The sequence below is a fragment of the Octopus bimaculoides genome, chromosome 22 (genome assembly GCF_001194135.2).
Source record: "Octopus bimaculoides isolate UCB-OBI-ISO-001 chromosome 22, ASM119413v2, whole genome shotgun sequence".
Classification (NCBI taxonomy): Eukaryota; Metazoa; Mollusca; class Cephalopoda; order Octopoda; family Octopodidae; genus Octopus; species Octopus bimaculoides.
This window is the reverse complement of record NC_069002.1, coordinates 13,664,155-13,684,707: the sequence shown is the minus strand read 5'-3', so window position 1 is coordinate 13,684,707 and position 20,553 is coordinate 13,664,155. Positions and strand designations below refer to the sequence as shown.

Below are 20,553 nucleotides of genomic sequence, written 5' to 3'. Positions count from 1 at the left end.
AAGGGAAAATCAATATAATACTGTGAAAGAGAAGGAAGTAATATTGATGGTTTGAAAAGATGTTCATTCATAAAAGGAAATAAAATTTGTCAATGAAAAAACAATTAACATAGGATTTATAGAGCATGCTTCCTACAGTTCTATATTTGAGAGATGAGGAATTACATTTAACGGATATTTGTCCTCAACTTGTTTGTTGTTAACACATTTTGGCTGATATACACTCCAGCCTTCATCAGGCGTCTTGGGGAAATTTCAAACCTGTTCTCATTCCTTAGGTATTTTTGATATTAGTATTCAGGTCACTATCTAGAATCGAAATCAGAATCTTGGGGTTAGTAGACCGCGCTCTTAACCACTATGCCATATGCCCACGGGCAATTATGGAGTGAATTTTAGGGCTTATAAATCTAATACTTCCCTATCTTTCCTTTAGGGCTTAAAAATTTAATACTTCCCAATCTTTCATTAATACCAGTTCCCATATGCTGCTCATGACTGCACAGTCTACTTAGGAGGTTATGTCCTAGCATATGTGGTGCTTTTAATTTTTGTATCTTCCAGTGGTGTTCTCTGGCTATTATTTTAACTTCATCCCACAAGAGGTGGCCTCCATCTTTCCATACATGATCACCTATACTTGATTTATCAATATCTCATGTCACAGCTTTGTGATGTTCCTCTACCCTTATTTTGAGAGGGCAGCAGGTTTCGCCTTTGTATAATCTACCACAGCTGCATGGGATGGAGTACAAGCAGTCTTTGGTCATATTCACTTCTATTGGTGGTTTTACTCAAAGGTGAAGGGTCAGAGAATGAAGACTGAAGTTTGTCACCCATCCGTGAAAGCAGTAATTAATATAAGTCGAAGACATCAAGAAAGCTCTGAAGAAGCAGTACTAAACAAAGATCTCAACTTTGTGACAACCATCAAGCACATTCCATACTTGGACATGATAGCCCCTATTGAAGAAGTAGCCACAAAGATACCAAAAGCTCAGGGAGATGAACTAATGTGGAAAGTGAGACAGGTACTAGAAAAAGTGAAACTTCCCACACCAAACATCACTAAGAAAAGTTCACTACCAAAACACTACAGAGTGACAATTCCATCATAATACTTCCAGCAGACAAGGGAAATGCTACAGTGGTGATAAACAAGTCTGAATACTCAGAAAAACTGGTAAGTCTCATAAGTGATGGTAGCTACAGCAAAGTAAAGAAAGACCCAACTCTGAAAAGAGAGAGGAAGTTATCACAGATCTTGAGCAAGAACAAGGATCACTTTATACCAATGAAGTACAGACAACTGATTCAACACTTTAGTAAACTACCACACATGTATCGTCTCCCTAAGATTCACAAGGATGGTATTCCATTAAGACCTATAGTGAGCTGTAGAGGTTCAGCAGGTCATCCACTGAGCTGCTTCCTTCTGGATATAATCAGTCCATTAACAGGAAAATCAAAATTGTACGTGAAGAATTCCATCCACTTTACAGAAATGATCAAGGATACCACCATTGAATCCAACCAGATGGTGAGTCTAGATGTGATAAGTCTGTTCATCAAAGTCCCAACTGATGAAGCACTATCAGTGATTCAAGAAAAACTAGTGACAGACACCTGCCTAAAAGAACGTACTAGTATACCAATAGGAAACTTGATGGAAATGTAGACCTGCTGTGTAGAAACTACCTACTTCAGAATGGTCACTGATATATATCAACAAGAGGGTTTAGCTATGGGTACACCATTATCACTGATAATAGCCAATATATACACGGAATACTCTGAGAATTTGGCTTTAGGATCAACACCCTAAAACAGTGGAAACAGTCAGGTGAAATCAAAACTAGGTTCAACACACCTTGCTAAATCAGCTCAGAGAGTATGATCATCCTGTACTAAAGGTGTGAAAATGGAATACATTGATATGTGAATAAAATTGCCAGCAAAACCACAGAGGTAAATATCTATCTACACATTCCATTCAAAAGATATTAGAAACCTTAAGATGGTAAACTTATGTTGGAATGATGCAATGAGAATGGCTCCTGAGAACTCCTACTGGAGTCCTCTGCCTGTCTCATTGCATCGACTAACACAAAACACCTAACACTAAATCTCTCTCTTGGCTATAGAACAGAGCAAAAACAAAGTCTGAAACTAACAGTAATTGCTTTCTGTAAGAATTCTTTCATATGTCCAGTCTTTAGAATCGTAAAACACTGGCTGGATTAAAGTGTTGTAAACTAAGAAGCGCATAACTGCCTCATGCATCACCCAACACAAAAGTACCTGATCTTTCATGATCAGAACTGAGAGCAAAAACGAAATCTTGAACTAACATACCAGCCATTTTGTATAAGAACCCTTTCATATGTCCAATTTGTGGAACTGTCTGAAAATCATTAGCTGGTTTAAAGTCTTGTAAGAGAAAGACAAAAGAAAAAATGCTAGACCATCTTACATCAAAACTAAGAATATCCATTATTTTTATGTATAAATATGTGTGGGAGACATATGTATAAATATGTGCGCTTCAAAAAATGCTCTCAAAAGAATAAAATGGAATCAAAATATATGCAGCAGCTTTGTTCCCTGGTAAATGGTACTTCATTAGTACTTAAGTATCCTTCACCACTGATTACTGACTCAAGAGCCACAGAAGAAAAATATGTAATTATATGTAGTGGATAAAGGCATTGGCTAATGCAGTGCAGTCACTTAGGTTCTGAGTTCATTCCCAGGGAAAGAATTAAGGTGAATTCATAACAGAGAGTGAAAAATATCCACCAAAGCAAAAAAATGTCAAATGTAGATATTGGAATGAAAAACAGTTTGTTTGGTCAAATAGTTAGGTTTGAAATTCTGATCCAACAACTGAGATTGACGACACACTCGAAGGAAGCTGGAGCACAATAACCAAGACGAAGTGGAAGCAACAATGACTCTAAGGACGCCATTTTGAGCAATGTAAATAGTGTTCATAATATTGATATTATTAGAAAACCGAGAAGATCAAATGCAAGTTCTCAGACTGACCAAGTTCTACTACTCAAGTGAACAGATCAACCTGGTGTAGTGATGCCTGGTTCCAGTCGCCATTTGGGGATTTTCATCCACGCATGCGCAGGGATTAGAGCCTTCCAGAAGCCCCTTATGTGCATGCGCAGTCATCAGCATCAGCTAGGCTTGACCACCATTCTCACTCTCTTCGCCTCTGCTTCCGACCGAGACACACGCATCTTGACCAGCTCCATGTAGCTGGAATTCTGAAGACACATGACGTTGGCTCACCTGTGAAGAATGCCTTCGCAATTGTGATTAAACTGACTGCTGCTTCCACACCAAGGCGACCAGACTACTGATAGTCCCAAGATGTAACGCTTGTACACATGGAAAATAAATATTTGTTTGGATATTCTTGTTCTGCTAATTTCCTTCCATGTTTATGTAAGGAATTGTGTGGCACTCATTCAGTGTCAACCTCACTTCCTACACTAGTAAGGATAGGAAATGCCTAACCATTTAACCCATTACCTACCAGTGATCTCATATGATATCACTTGAAATTTACAAATTCCGTAATGAACTGTCAATATTTACACATATCTAACCTTTTTGCTATATCTACTAGGTATATTTCTCTGATATTCAAATGAGGTTTGCTAATTTTTCACCCAATATCTCGCTTATTTCTATTTAAAATGTTATTTTGATCATTCCAGTGTGTTTCTAAGGCTGTTTTATGCTAGAAATCAAAGTTTCATAAAAAAAATTCCAGTTAATGGAATTATGGGAGGTAATGGGTTAAGCTAAATTGACAACCTCAACTGATTTGAAAGTGACAAAGATTTCACTAGAAACATAAAAACTGCATTAAACCGACAAGATCAGATGCAAATTCTCTGATCAAACTCCAATTCTTAACTGAATTTAATGAGTGGTTTAACACAATGACCCCTAAAAGTGTAGCAATGATTGGAAACTGAACCACACTAGATAACACAAACCAGTATCATGCGATTGGTCTATTAAGTAACTTAACAGGATTCAATTTTGTAGAATTTTCCCCCTTGCTCCCTATAATGAGGTTTTTGGTGGTAATCACAATGCCCACTTGATTTAACAGATAGCAGATAGACAGGAAATATAGCACAATTATTTTCCTGTTGTGGTAGGCCAGCCATAGATTGCTAACTTGTATGACAACTTGTCATACATTCCAAGCAGTATGTCTCTTTATGGGTAATATTAATATTTAAACAAGACAAGGGAAACATTACATGCTCTAATAAAATCCGATATTTGTTTGTGAATGAAATTGGTTACCCCGTTGACACAATGTATGAAATTCATTTCTATTCACCAGCAACAACAAAGTGCCACCATGACAACTACACTCTTGACAAAAGTATAAAATATTACAAAATAAATAAGGCCTAACCTAAAAAAAAAAATTAAGGATTAACTACCACAGACTTGAGGGAATTACAGAATATCTGGAATTGCAGAATAAAATTAGTCATTCAACCAATCAAGTACATATGCCATAAGTGTTGTATTTCTAGTAAGAAATTTCCATTTTATGACCCATCTATTTCCAGTTTTGTCATATGTATCTATATGAAAGGAGTCGCAACAGGAACATTCATCTCCAGCCCTGGCTTGCTCTACTACTTCAGATATCATCTGAAGAGCAAGACAGGGCTAGAGAAAAGATGCCTGTCACAAAGTGTATATGGGAAAAAAGGGAAGGATGTGGAAAGAAAGTTGGGGGTGAATGACCCTGCTTAATTTCAACCATAGTAAAGTAGTACCGTGTAGCTGGTGGACTTCACGGCCAAGGTCTAAAATTTTAAAATTATATTGTTTAATTATATTTGAATATTTTTAAAGCTATTTATGAACCCATGAACACTGTTTGTGATATCCTGTATAGTCCTCTCTATGTTCGATAAATATTATATGAATATATCTCTAGCAGCAAGTGGAATGAATGGTAATCCATATACTTTAAAACATCAAGTAAACAAGCTATTGTATTTGCAATTGTTTACAGTTCCAGAAACTTCAACATGTTGACAGAGCCTACGAAATTCATTTTCATTTACCAGCAATAACAGCTACCATAACTACCACCACACTCTTGACAAAAGTAGAAATTATTACCAAATAAATATCTAAGGAATGAAAAGGAATAACTGTTCCAGGTACACAAAACATGAAGGTGGGGCTTAGAAAGGCAATTGAGGCAATGGCTAGAATAATTTTCATCATAGATCTCATCAAAAAACAGAAATAGACTTGACAGGGGAAGACACTTCAAATTGTCCAGATTACAACACTTCGTCAGATACAATTAACTGCTGCTACCAGCTGGCAAGATGGTGCCGTCTAGTCACAGACTTGAGGGAATTATGGAATGAAATTAGTCATTCAACCATTCAAGTACATATGCCAAAGCTGTATTTCTTGCAAGATAATTTTGTTTCATTAAATATTGATTCTATAAACCCATATTTCATGTCGAGATTTGAGTCTAGTAAAAGACAACAGTAAAATTATGTTAGATACTTATGTGACAAAATTAATGTGAGAATCCATTATGAGGAAATTGGCACCTGATGCAGGAACCTGTTCATGGCTATCTATGGTCAAAGAAATGCTTCCTTAAACATTACTGTAGAGACTGATATCACAAGCAAGGACTTATAGGAAGAAACAGTGAACCAACTACAAGAATAGATTTGGCATTGAATGCTGTTAATGTGGACTTGGTAGAATGGTAATATTACTGAGAGTTGGATTTGGCAGAGAAAATGTGGCACTTAAATGGAGGTGGCACAACTGGACATTGGAATCTGAGAAAGCTTTTTGGCAACTACTGTGTGGAACTGCTATGCTCTGCACATACAATATGTTGAGGGACTGACACATCCAAGGGCCGATCCAGATCATGGTGGGCAGATCATGTTTTGAGCTCATCCCCTGCACCACCAGCACAGGGATGAGGCAAGGCACAAACTAGACCCCTCCTCAGTATAGAGTCAGTCAGATGGCACTGCCTCTGCCACTTCAGTGTGTGTGTGTGTGTGCCCCAGTCTCGCTTGGGGCTTGCTGAATATACTTGAAGTGGACAGTGCATCCGTTCATGCATGTTGCTTTGATGGATGCACTGAAAGACTGCTCAGGTCAAAAACTGGGAAAGGTATAGTAAATGTAGTGTAACATGGCCAAATGCCTCAACATCTTAGTGACACATGTATGAAGCGAGATTCCCACTTTTCCTATCTACTGTCTAGCAGTATGGCCCCTAGCCTTGCCAGCTTCCATCAAGACATCCAACCCATGCCTTCATGAAAAATGGATATTAAATAATGAGGAATCAATAATTCCCATTGTGGAATCGTTAATATTCTTTAAAACATCAATAATTTTAAAAAGTAACTTTTACAAAACCTAATAAACTATAAAATAGTTCTTGAAAAGTACAGGGAACAGTAGATATTGTCATCCTCAGTATTTGAGTGGTACTTTGTCACTGGAAGAGCAAAATTAATATCAGTGGGATTTGAACTCAGAATTTTGAGGGTGGTACAACTGCATTTTGGTGACCCTCCCACTGTTCTCAAATTTGTTTTGCAATTACGGTTAAAAATGCTTTATTTTTAATAAAACTTTGCTAAGATACATTATTCAATCTGTAGACTATATCAAAGACAATTCTGCAAGTCAGAGTGGAAGGTGGACGAAAGCAAAGCAGGACAAGAAGAAGATGGGCTTGTAACAAGAATTGGACAATCCTCAATTTTGCTGACTCAGAGTATCAGAAAACCAAGACAAGTGGCAAAATCTGGTTCTAACATCATTACCAAATACTTCTATGATCAAACAATCAAGAAATAAGACAGGATAGATAATGTTAATATTTTAAATTTTCTTTTTTGGAGTTTGTTATAAACCCTAACCAATTAAATTTACAAACCTTTTTGCAAGAAAAACTAAAATTCTATTCTGAACAAAGTTAAGAAAAAAAAAATTTCAGTTTTACATCCACCTAAAAATTTCCACAGCTTTTCCAGTTTTGATTTTTCTTTGAAGTTTTTTCAAATTTGAAACAATGATATAACTCTGCAAAAAAATTAAAATTCATTGTTTTACCATTTTTTTTTTTGTAACTTTGCCACTACATAAATATAATGCAAAACAAATTCAAATTACGTAAAACTGGCTCTGGTACTTACATTGTGTGAAAAGCAGGTGTTTGGCAATTGTAATCCAGAATGAAAGTAGAACCAACAGAATAGTTTTAATGGGTTATAAAAGTCACTGAACATTGGAGTGGCCTGTGAGCAGGAGGTCTTGATTCTCATAATAGTGTCAAATAAGCTCAAGTTACATTCTATTTCTTGCTTTTGCTCTTTTATTGATGCTGCAAGCAAGACTATTCTCAAGACTACATCAGTGCCTACAGGTCGTCATTGTTTAACATCCACTTTCCATGCTAGCATGGGTTGGACGATTTGACTGAGGAGTGGTGGACCAGGTGGCTACACCGGGTTCCAATCTGATTTGGCAGAGTTTCTACAGCTGGATGCCCTTCCTAACGCCAACCACTCCAAGAGTGTAGTGGGTGCTTTTACGTGCCACCAGCACGAAGGCCAGTCAGGTGGTATTGGCAAAGGCCACACTCGAAATGGTGTATTTTACGTGCCACCTGCACAGGAGCCAGTCCAGCGGTACTGGCAACGATCTCGCTCAAATGTCTTTTCACGTGCCAGGAAGGCGACGTTGGTAGCCTACAGGTGTTATTAAAAATTGTAATGGAAAACAATTCCTTGAATGTTGAGAAATTAATTCAAAAATATTCCCATCTTTAGGAATTTCATTTATCATAAATGGTAATTACTAGTCAAAAAGTATTCAATAATGCTGTTACTGCTTCCACTAAAGTTTTAAATGTATATAGCACTGAAAATGTGAATTTTTTAAAACCAATTTAAAAACCCCAGAAGGGCTAAATTTTGTCATACCTAAATCTCTTGCTAAGGGGGGTGGGGCAAGCGCTTTGACAGGGAGCTTGTAGCAAAATCAGGTTTCTATTTTTAGTTTCGTTAGTGTTGCATTTCTGTTGAAACTTGCATTCTTTTCAAAATTTAATCTGAATTCACTTCATTAATGGCTGACATGTTACTGAAGTTCTAAAGACTTTTGTAATGAAAGAATTATTGCAGTGAAGTTCATGTGAATCAACTTTGGTATGCTGGGAGACAAGAATGGTTCAGTCTTTCAAAATTCATTGAGTATTTCATCTTGTCGTTTGCCAACATTTTTATCATCCTTACTTTGAAGCTTATCAAATTTAATCTGGTTTGTTTAAAACAAGGCAATCTATTTTATCACAGTATTAAATATTACTTTTCCAGCCATGTGTCATCAAGTACAGGAAACATTTGAAAAATCAGAGAAAAGGGATTCATATTGTATTCATGAATTTAAACAGCTTGTATGTACTTACCTGACTGATTAAACAGTCAGGAAACTTCAAGGAACAGAAATCTCAAGGTTTCAACGTACAAATGCATAATGCCAATGAATGACAGATATATTTGTAGTGTACAGAGAAATAGAAAGCTTTGAGGGGAGAGCAGAAAAAGTTGATGTAGTCTGTCATGTTTAAAGTCCCACCCGATTAGAAAAAAAAAAATTCAATTTGCAAGAGTCTGGCCACATTTTTAATTTCTTCATCAGCAAAACTGAATAAGGCTCTCTAGTTGCCTTGTTTATAGGAATTAAGCCTAGAAATCCAAGGGATTCAATTTTTTATCACTCAAAAACCAAACTAAAATTCAGTGTTTCCAAATGGAAATTTTTATAAATTCAGTCATTTGTAACTTTTTACTGTTTTAAAAATCTTCCTTTAAAACTCAATTTAATTAAGGAAAAATTTTTCAACTTCATTTCTCCATTACTTTATCTGCCCTCAATATACTCCCATCTTTCCATTGGGTTTCATTTCAAGGGTTTTCTGTATGTATTACACAATGGCAGGTCATAGCAATTTGTAGTTCTGCAATTCTGAGTTTATATGTATTATGGTTTAAAGCACATGTCCAATAGTGTTTGGCCTTCAGCTGGAGTTTTCTTGCAGTGCTTCTGGGACTTCATTATTTGAGAAGTTATTCTTAGAACAGTAAGAATAAAACTTGCAATGCATGGAGTGAACTATCTACAGCAATTTCTACAAAAACAAGTCTCTGCTCATTGTTATTGTCATTTCTTTGTTGGTAGGATTATGGATAAGGCACACCAATTCACTGCAAAGAACAAAGACAATAGTAAGTATGAAAGTAAACAGCTGGATTACTTCGTACAGGAATTTATTTTCTGTGTGAATGCTATAAAATTAAATTGTATATATTTCGTGTGCGTGTGCGTGTGTGTAGATACAATTAATATGGGTATTTTTCAGAGTGACAGATTTGATTTTATATCCTTATGCACTATATGTTATAAAGAACATGCTGTTGGCATCCTTTTGTCTCGGGAGACAAAAGTGTTATGTGTATGAGAAGTGGTGGGGTGGTGTTAACCAGGTTCCTATTATGAAGCCAGTCGAGTGTGTGGAGAGGCCAATGAGAGGAATTGGGTTTTAAAAGAAAAAACAATTTAACTTTAAAAAGTTAATGGAATAGTAAAAAAAGATAAAATTATTAGGTTACAAACGAAATTTGCTTAGTGAGGGGTGAAACTATTAACACCAATAAAACAGAAAATTAATGAAATGCAATTTAAGTTATTATTTTAGGCTATCCTATAGTGTTGAAAATTATGTATTTCATAAAAACCCCAAATTTCTTCGAATGTATTTTTTTTGAAAATGATATATTTGTAATCGGGATGTTTCAGACATTTGTAACAAAGTTTAAAACTACTTAAGGTTTTCATTATTAAATGTAAATTACATTAATTTGCTGTAAAAAATACCTTGAAAAAAAAATTGTCAAAAAGTCAGTTCTATGCAAATGCCATAAATAGATATTTTGTTAGAAAATTTTTTGGAGAAAAAGGAAAAGGTGACAAAACTCAGCCAACTAACAGGGTTTATATTATCGTTTACAAACAAATCTGAATTATTTTTCTTTTTTGTGATAAATATTTAAAAAGTTATAGAAGAGGAAGGAACAAAAAACTGAAGTTATCTATTTTCGCTGAATTGTAATTTCTGCTGTTGAAAGGATGCAAAACCTGGAGATATTCCAACTTTTGACGCAGTCGATAATTTCCGACACTACTGTATAGGGTTACCACCATTTTAATTCTTTTTTTAACTTGTTTCAATCATTTGACTGGCTTTGATATTTAATATTAAATACTTTAAAAGAAAAAATTAAATTAAAATAAATCTTATGTCGTGTGTGTGGAAGAGGAGGAAAATATACAGACATTTTTTTGCTTTTTGTTAAAGAATTAGCATTTAAAACAATGACCTGGAACATAACCAGAAATAGTCAACTGGTAGCCCTAAACTATATGAAGCCGTTGTACGTATAAGAGAGAAACGATTTTTTAAAAATCTTTTATTTGTTCCAGTCATTAGACCGCGGCCATGATGGGGCACCGCATTCATTTATAAAACCCAATATAACAGTTTGAATATATATATATATATATATATATATATATATATATACACAGCTTCAAAGAAGAATGCCTTTCCGCCCAAATAGAAATACAATCATTCAAAAAGAAATTAAAAATGAGAAAAAAAAAAAAAGTAACAAACCTCAGTCATTCAGAGAGCCTGCACACCCGCACAGACAAGCAAACCGAAATGGATATATCTGATAGAAGGGAAGTAAGTCCCATTTATACAGTAAATCAGCGGAAGTCCGGTTTCGCGTGAACCGGAAGTCGAAATGTTATTTCGTTCATTTAAAGATAAAATGGCGGACGAAGCCGATCCGGTTGTCCACGAGGTGAGTTTAATTAACGTTTCATAGCAATTTATTGACTGACACAATGCAAGATCTGATCTGTGAGTTGACAGTATCAGCCGCCAGTGAGCGGTTTGCGCCTTATTTTGTTTGTTATAATTTGTTGTTTTGAATTGAAACCTCGCCGGTCGATGTCTCGCGCTTTGGACATTTCAGTTCGATTAAGTCCTTGTAGTAAGGTAAATTAATTACCTTCCAGTAATTGAAAGATGGCATTCCATTTCCCAATTATATGATCTCCACAACAACATTATTTTAATCGAGACTAATTTATTGACAAACAGTTGAGGTCCGAACTAATCTATGATATTTACTTTTATCTCTTTCCATTTCTGTATCCAAATAACATCGGGTCGTCGTTGTTTACTAATCTCTTGTGCCGATGAAACATGTACCAGTCGTATACTGAGGTGGATTTTAATGAATGCGCCGTTCTTTTTCTGGTTTCTAGTCTTATAACAATATAAGGCACGATTATGTCGCTGATTTTAGGTTGGTTGTTTTATAATAATGTAAAAAAGAAAACCATTTGTGTGTTGGTGATGTTTAAAATACGAGAACCAGGGATTTAAGATTCTACTACATGCAGTTTGGTAACTTAATATTCTGATTTCATATCCTACCAAAATCATTGCCTTTCGTTGATAGGACTAGATGTTGGGTAAACGTGGTGGTAAACCGTCGAATGTGCCCTTTGTGTTTGTGATTATTTACCAGCACACATTCATCTGACAAATCATTTTATTAATAAGTTAAACACATGTTTTGTTAACGCGGCTCTTTTGGTATTTTAATTTCTCCGATGGAGTCCTGATCGAAAACAGAAAATTATTGTTCTTTGAAAATTTCAAGAAAAAATTTTTCTGATGTAAACATTGTCATATTTCGTCATATCGTGATGGTAGCTTCAGCATAAATTGAGATATAGAGAATGATTTTCATTGGTACCAAACATTAATACATAATCTATATATATATATATATATATATATTCCCACCGCTCTCTCTCTCTCTCTCTAAATATATATATATATATATATATATATATGACACACGCACACAATTTTAAATGTGTAGATTTATCGTAATCAAGTCTGCAATTTAAGAAAACCCGTCCCTTTTTTTCTAATCATCAAATATTTATGTATGTATGTGATGTCTGTTTTACCTAAATTGTCTATAAAAGTGTCCTTGTTAGTCGGTGAGTGAAAGGACAAATATAATTTGTTTTTCTCTGCCATTTTTCGATTCTTTTTGACTCTGTCTTTGGAGCCAAGTTAATCCTACAAATATCCGGACAAGATTCACAAAAATAAACTAACTATATGGCAACACCTCAAAATTCCCAGTCTCCTCTTTCTCACACACGCACTGCTTAATGTTCTGAACTCAAATTCTGTTGCAGATATTAAACCCTCCCTCCTCCTCCTCCTCCTCCCCCTTTTGTCCTTTTGGAATCAATAAAATACTGGGGTTGATACAAATGGCCCATTTACTCCTCCAAAATGTGTGACGAGTCTCTGCTTACATTAGAAATAATTTTTATTTATCCATTTCAATTCCTTGTTTTCATCATCAACATTGTCTTCATCCAATGATGCTGGGCAACAGAATTTGACTCATAGTGCAGGCATAACTGTGTGGTTAAGAAGTTTGCTTCACAACTAGGTGACTTTGAGTTCAATTCCAATGTTGACATCCTGGGCAAGTGCTTTTATTAACCTTAAGTTGACCAATACGTTGAGTGAAATTTAGTTGATGTAAGCTGTACACAATTCCCTAATATTCAATATCTGTGTGAGGGGAGTAGTATGTAATTCTTTCAGCCATGTGAGTGTATTTATACTTATATCCATAGTGATACAAGAAAACAACATCCATCACAATACTAACAAAAACCATTCTCCACGGAAACCAACAAAGGAGTTTCTGTGCAATCATGACCTGCTAGAAATAGAAGCCAAATTTCTCTCAAATCAGAGTGCTGTCTTAAAAAAGGGCAGTGGGGACATTGACTATTGTAGCCAAGAGTACACTTTTCCTGGAAAAAAATATGGTAAGATGGTCAAGGGCTTGTTTAATTATTCAGTTTGAGTTAAGGGGGGTGTGTGTGTTGGGGTAGGGAGGGTATCATCAGAAGTAAGGAAGACTTAGCTTGAAATTTGGAAACAAAAATGGTCTTTTTGTCATTTTATGTACTATTTATATCTTTCTTCTTTGTCTTTTTCCCCAGGTAGATGTCTATTTATCTAAAAGTTTGGCTGAAAACCTTTATCTTCTCCAGGTAAAGTTGCAAATTCATTTTCTCTGTATTTTGAAAGTTGTAAAAGCAATTTATATTCATTATTTACATTCAATGGATATTTGTCCTCATCTTGTTTGTTGTTAACACGTTTGCTAACAACAAACAAGATGAGGACAAATATCCGTCGAATGTAAATAATGTACATAATTCCTCATCTCTTAAATATAGAACAGCAATTTATATTGTTATAAAAGAAGTTCATATTTGAATATCTATAATGATAAACACGGAAGTTTGTCTGTTCGCCTGTCTAGGACCCTTGTATTTCAGTCTACATTCGCTGTACGTAGACATATTATACCTTTTTGGAATTGGGATGATCCTGGGATTGAAAATCTGCCCTTCAGTTAGTTCTTGAACATCCAGCATTGGGAACAGGTCTGGATGAGGATTTATTATCTGCTAACAGTTGAAAATATAAAGTTTTAAAAGAACTTCAAAAATTTGTGAACTTACAAACCTTTCATTTAAACTGAATTTAAAGTAATAGCATATTGGTAGGATACCAATAAATGCTGTATTATTGCTCCCTTTAGTTTTGGGCCACAGGCCCAATTAGCCCTCCACAGGAGCTAGCATAAAAGTCCACTTGGAGTGCAGCTTTTAATTTGATGTTTGGCGTTGTTTCGTATAATAACAAAAAGTACAGAATATGCAAACTTTGGCAACATTTTGTTTTCCCCATTTAGCTACATTTTTTATACACAAACTGTGATGGAGCAGAAAGACCTACAGACTGCCCCTTATGTCCTTCTGACATGCACCTCTCATTATGAACCCTTTTGCTGCCATATTTTTGTTGACATGCTGTTATATAAATAGATAAAGGATAAATGAAATGAAGCCGTTTGGTTCCACCTCTGAGTGACTTCATCGAACCTACTTAATACAACTTTTTTTTAAAGCATTATTTGTAACAGTTTTAAACATTATTTGTAACCATTATCTTTCATCTTTCCAAAGATGTCTGTGTTAAATTTCTTTAAAAGTTCAATATAGCTTACCCATTCTGATATTGTGCTGGTGTCCATTTTCTTGACCCACCACTCAGCCCTCCTCATAATCTTTTATTCTTGAAAGATACTCTGGGTCTGCCCCCACACACTGAAGGTACTCGGGCAATCTCCTAAATTCTGTTGTATTTGCTTTTATTGCTCTATCCCACGAGTTTATCTCCTTATGAAGTTTTTCATTTTGTTGTACAGTATATTTTTTCTTACAGGACAAGGATGGGGAAGTTTGGGGCTTCTGTGTGCTTGTGCTTGTCTTTGTGTCAGGTGGTGCATGGAGAGGGTTGGTGTCTGTAGAGGGAGGTTGGGGCAGTGTGGGATGGGGTCATTTACAAAGTGTGCTTTTTTTCCTTCTCTTACTTTTTTTTTTTCTCGCTGTTTCCCATCTGTTCTTTTCCTCTTTCATCTCTTCCTCGGCACCAGTGCTGATTTTCGTCAGTGGTGAAGTCATGATTTCTTTCCTGCTCTTGGGTTTCTCTTTAGTCTTCATGGGTGACGGAGGACAGTCCGCTCTAATGTGGGCTTTCAGGCCACATTTATAGCATCGTGGGATCCTGCCTTCTACTCTGACTTTTGAGTGTCACCTCTTCAACCGTGATAGTCTCAACCATGTTTTCAAGGTCTTCCGAGGCCGCCTGGATTATCATATCTAGGCTCTGCCCTTGCCAGTTCTTATGGGGCATTCTGGTGGCCTGGAGTTTGCACATCCATGTATTATTATCAAATGAACATGTCAATATTCATCATTGAAAGAGATATGTGGAGGGATGTGTGTGGCTTTGTGGTTACAATGTTGGGTTTGCAGTCATAATATAGGTTTGATACTTTGAGTAAGCACATCACTTCATGTTATTTCAGTCTACTTGGCTGTAATGAGTACCAGCTGACTGCTGGTGTAGCCCCCACCCCCTCTATCTCTCCTGCTGTTACATCCTTGGTGTTCCACAGGGTTGTGGGTGCGATAATGGTCTAGAGGATGTCTCTATCTGCTTCCATCTTCATTGGCATCTAAAATAATTAGTGAAACTATGGTATAAGGTCATATTTACCTGTGAATGACAACTAAGCATGTGTGTGTGTGTGTGTATATATAGACGTGTGTTTATCAAATAACCATTTCATATGTTTGTTCACTAAATTCTTTTCATGAAACCAACATTTTTATTTTATGTTTTTTTTTTTTTTCGTTATCCAGTATCTTGTTCGACCTTCTCATTTGACCTACGAAGACATCACACCTCTAAGTGTGAAGGTGAAACCAACTCAGAAAGAGGTAAGTTATCACAATCTTCTCGTCTGGCACTTATGATAGACAAGCATCATCATTTAACATGCCTTTTTTCATGCTGGTATGAGTTAGATGGTTCAACAGGAACTGACTAGGCAGAAGGCTGCACCAAGTTCCAATACCTGCTCTGGTATGGTTTCTATGTCTGGATGCCCTTCCTAACAAAAACCACTTCACAAATGTTCCTTGAAATATAGACCAAATGGTCCTTAGTTGAACTTTTATTCCACCTATTTTGTCCCAATTTATCTGACTGACAAAACAAAAAAAAAGCTAAATCCATTTATTCTTGTTGTTACAATGGTTAGCAGATGATCGAGAATCCAGTGTTTTTTGAGGTTGATAAAACCAAATATCATTCTATTCTTTGCTTACATTGAAAAATAGATATAAAACAATCAAATAATTTCATTCTGCATCAAAGTAGTCATCATCATCATCATCATCATTTAATGTCTGCCTTCCATGCTGGCATGGGTTGGACAGTTTGACAGGGGCTAGCCAGGCAGAAGACTGCACCAGACTTCTGTGTCTGTTTTGGAACAGATTTTATGGCTTACAGAATGGACTGAGTGCTTTTTATGTGGTACCAGCACATTTAAGGTCAGTTTTGGCATGGTTTTTACAGCTGGATGCCCTTCCAAATGCCAACCACTTCACAGTGTGGACCGGATGCTTTTTATGTGGCACCAGCACTGGCAGGGTCACCAGGTGGCTTGCAAGATGAGGAGTCTTTCAGAGGGGAGGGGGAATTAGAGGAGGTGATCTTGTGTCAGATGATGAAAGGTTAGAGTGTGACAGAAGCAGAAACAGATGTCTTGCTGTGGAGGAGGTACATGGTTACCTGACTAGAGAAAGAGTGATCAAGAATGAGGACAAAAAAGAGGTTCTGCTGTAAAGGAGATACATGGTTGCCCAGCCAGAGGGATGAGAAAGAGAGGAAAGAGAGAGAGAGTGGGAGACCACAAGTGTGCAAGAGAGAGCAGGAGAGAGATGGTGGCAAAGTGCCAGGGCCTACTCACAAGGAACGGGGATTAGAATATAAATGTAATGGTAAAGGAAGAGAGAGATAGATGGTGGCTAGTGCCAGGGCATAGCAAAAATTCACATTCGACCTGGCTGTGTGATTAGGAAGTTTACTTAGTAAATATTTAGTTTCACCGGTCTGATTTCCACTCATTTACTTATTATTTTTATTAAAATTTTCATTACAACTTGCAACCTTTTCAGTAGTCATTCATTCTGTCTGTTATAATCATAAGCAAATGTGTGGAAATCAGACTAGTGTGTTAAATTAATAAGGCACTAAAAGAGAATGACTCTCCCCGGACACGATAAAATATGCTTCGACACACGAATTCACATAAAGAATCTTGCAAACTACATACAAAAACGAAACAGTCTATTACAAACTACATCACACTCTTCTTATTGATTATTATTATCAGGGGTTTTCAAACTGTGGTCCTCGGACCACAGGGGGTCCGTGGACAGCAAATACTTTTTATGGGCAATTTGATTTTATATATGTTTTTTAATCGAAATCTTTTAATTGACAATAAACGTATTTGTTAAATAAATAAATGTAAAAATATATGTTATTTTAAGCAAATATTTATGTATAAATTTCATAAGCGTTTATAAGGGGGTCCCTAAGGTAAAGCCTGAAATATAAAGGGGTCCGCAAGTCAAAAAGTTTGAAAACCCCTGATTATTATCATTATTATTATTATTATTAGTAAGGGTGTTGGCTTGGCAGAATTGTGAGAGCATCAGGAAAAATGTCTTACGGCATTCATTCTGGCTTCTTACATTCTGAGTTCAAATCACACAAAGGTCAATTTTGCCCCCTTCTGGGGTCAATGAAGTATAATACTGCTCAAAGTACTGCGATCAATATAATTGCCTTTAGTTTTACTCCAAAATGTCTGACCTTGTTCCTATTTTAGATATTATTTTTCTCATTTTGTTAATTTAAAAAATTTTATTTTTGTATGGCTTTCAGATTGAAATTCAACTTCCTGTTAATACAAAGAGCAACAATTATGCATTTAGTAAAGGTGAACAGATGGCTCTCATGGTTGATGGTCGATATAAACCTTCTGATCAGAACTTCTTCGACAGGTAAATAGTTTTTGATTGTATTAATGCTTCATTAACCCATTTAGTGTCTGTATTTCTAATAAAATACACACCGATGGTGAAAATAATCAAAAATTTGTTCAGGATTTAGTCGGATATCTCTGTCCATGACTTAGAAAACATTCTTTGCCTAAAATTATTTGTAGAAAGTTTAACCCTTTTGATCCTAACTTACCTGAGACCACCCTAGGTTCTCTGAATTGAACTTTCTGTTTAAAATATTCTACGTTAAAACCTTTCTTCCCAACTATATGGTTCCAGGTTCAGTCCCACTATATGGCATTTTGAACAAGTGTCTTCTTCTATAACCTTGGGTCAACCAAAGCCTTGTGTGTGGATTTGGTAGACAGAAACTGAAAGAAGCCTGTTGTATATATGTATATACCTGTATGTGTGTGTGTGTGTGTGTGTCTTTGTATGTGTTTGTCCCCCGTCACTGCTTGACAACCGGTGTTGGTGTGTTTACATCCCCACAACTTAGCAATTTGACAACAGCGACCAATAGAATAAGTACTAGGCTTTAGAAAATAAGTTCTGGGGTTGATTTGTTCGACTAAAATCCTTCAAGGTGGTGCTCCAGCATGATTGTAGTGAAATGACTGAAACAAGTATAAAATAAAAAATTTTAAATCTCATGTAAATTTATAGTCCCAAACACCATCTTGTTGGTTTTGACTAAATTCTTCATTCTTTTTAGCAAGACACTTTATTACACGTTACCCCAGTTCACTCAGCTGTAGAAATGAGTTGCAACATCACTGGTACCAAGCTGTATAGACCATTACCTTTCCCTTGGATAACATCAGTGGCATGGAGAGGGGAGGCTGGTATGCATGGGTGACTGCTGGTCTTCCATAAACAAATTTGCCCAGACTTGTGCCTCAGAGGGGAACTTTCTAGGTGCAATCCCATAGTCATTCATGACTGAAGGGAGTCTTTACCATTCTTCTTAGAGTAGAGAATTGGTTGATGCTAAAAGTGATAGTGGCATCTGTGGCCAACAAATGTTGAAATTGTTTTTGCACAAATGCGATGCATTAAAAACGCTTGTTTTCTAAATATCTTGACACTTTCCAACTCACCTCAAAACCTTTTTGCATGCTTTGGACCATCCACAGCACAATGGATGTAAATATTTGTTCTGTATTAGTGGTTCCTGCAATAGGCAGACACCCTTCAAACTCTGTCTGTCTGTCTCCCCCTCTCTCTCTCTCTCATCAATCTTGTAAACTTGATTTTTTTATTTTCTGCCATTTGATTATTTTTATCTTCAACAGGATTCCCTGGATTCCTATATCTTAATTAAATTACCTGTTGTAATTAATCACTGCTATTATGTATATTCCTTTTTGATATAGTCAACTGAAAACCTGTCATTTCTTCCTCTAGTAATGTCATGGACAAAACCATTCTTGCCTCCGGACCGTCATCAGTCTCCACCCATCGATATGCTGTTGGTATTTACAAAGATAGTAAGTTTTAACTATATTTGGATTGTTCATATGCTGTCCACCACAATCATTTAATTTATCCTTAAATGTATCTTCTAATGTTGCCTCCAGCCATTTTGGTCTTCCATACCACTGGATATCTTGTTGGCCATAATTAAAGATTGGAGAAAGATATTGCTAATTAATCTAAAAATGCTAAAATATATTACTGTTGCTTGTTTCAGTTGACTTCGATAATATCCTAGACTATACATCCTAAACTGTTTTTCTTTCTAGATGAGTTTCATTTGACTCCGTTGTATGCTATGGCCCAAGTCAGGCCATCATTCTCTTATATGGACAGAGCAGATGCTAAGCAAAAACTCAATATTAAGCAGAGTGAAGGAGGAGGTAAGTGAAGCATTTAAGAACAATAAAACCATAAGCTTAATATTCGACCCACTAAACACTATCTTTGACCTTCCAGTTTTTATATCTTGTCTTCTGGAGTTTTTGTATATCATAAATGGATTCTCTCTTCACATTATAAACCTTTCCTCATTTATCACTGATCTGGAATGATACAACACTCAATTGTTCCATGCTACACTTATATCCTGAATTAATTTGTGATAACAGAGGTTGACAATCAAAGATTCTGCTTAGACTACAAAAGTGCATCCCAGCAACCATCCAAAATGCTCAGAACGAACCCATTTTCCTCATATGTCCTATAATTCATTCAACATGTTTTTTTAATATTTTGTTTAACCAAACACTGTGTGTGTGTGTGACAGGCTTTCAAATTCTGTCTCCCAAATCCATTCACAAGGCTTTAGTTCGTTCAGGGCTTTAGTAGAAGATACTTGGCCAAGATACATGAACCTGAAGCCATGTGATTGGGGAACGAACTTAACCACAAGGCGACACCTGCACCTAATATAATCATTATATTATAGGTGAAAATGGTTCTCGGTTCAGTTCAGTTTCACTGCATGACACCTTGGGCAAGTGTTTCTTACTATAGCCTCTGGCCAACCAAAACCCTTATGAATGAATTTGGTAGACAGAAACTGAAAGGAGCCTGTTGCATATACATACATATATATGTCCACAATGTAACCTCGTGGACATCGGTGGTGATTTTTTCTTCCTCTGTTTTTCCCTTCTTTGAACTTTCCTTGTTTCCGACGAAGAGCTCTGCTCGAAACGTCATACTCTCTCTCTTTCCTTTCCCGAGCGTCTAGTAACACTATCTATATCACGTCCTCACGTTGTTGTTATTGTATTTTGTCTTTTTCCTTTTTTTGAACCTATATATATATATATATATATATATAGACATACATATATAATGTAATCGCATGTGGAC

The 20,553-nt window shown here is 36.1% G+C and overlaps 2 protein-coding genes across 6 annotated transcripts in view; one reads left to right on the top strand and one right to left on the bottom strand.

Moving 5' to 3' along the window:
* Positions 1–10,884, bottom strand: part of LOC106869879 (N-glycosylase/DNA lyase) — a 95,328-nt gene extending 84,444 nt beyond the window's left edge. For all 3 annotated transcript variants that reach the window (XM_052975790.1, XM_052975791.1, XM_052975792.1), the window contains exons 1-2: positions 10,796–10,884; positions 7,254–9,326 (exon numbers count right to left, since the gene is read on the bottom strand). The gene's annotated coding sequence lies outside the window, so the exon portion shown is untranslated. The remainder of the gene's footprint in view (positions 1–7,253; positions 9,327–10,795) is intronic.
* Positions 10,885–10,921: 37 nt separating this feature from the next.
* The window catches only part of LOC106874179 (DNA-directed RNA polymerase III subunit RPC5), a 32,155-nt gene continuing 22,523 nt past the window's right edge, over positions 10,922–20,553 (top strand). Inside the window, exons 1-6 of one of the 3 annotated variants that reach the window (XM_014921836.2) lie at positions 10,922–10,988; positions 13,240–13,290; positions 15,517–15,594; positions 17,615–17,733; positions 19,141–19,223; positions 19,479–19,592. In XM_014921836.2, coding sequence (XP_014777322.2) covers positions 10,929–10,988; positions 13,240–13,290; positions 15,517–15,594; positions 17,615–17,733; positions 19,141–19,223; positions 19,479–19,592 — 505 coding nt within the window. In that variant the 5' untranslated portion in view covers positions 10,922–10,928. The other 2 variants (XM_052975778.1, XM_052975777.1) reach the window with 2 other exon arrangements.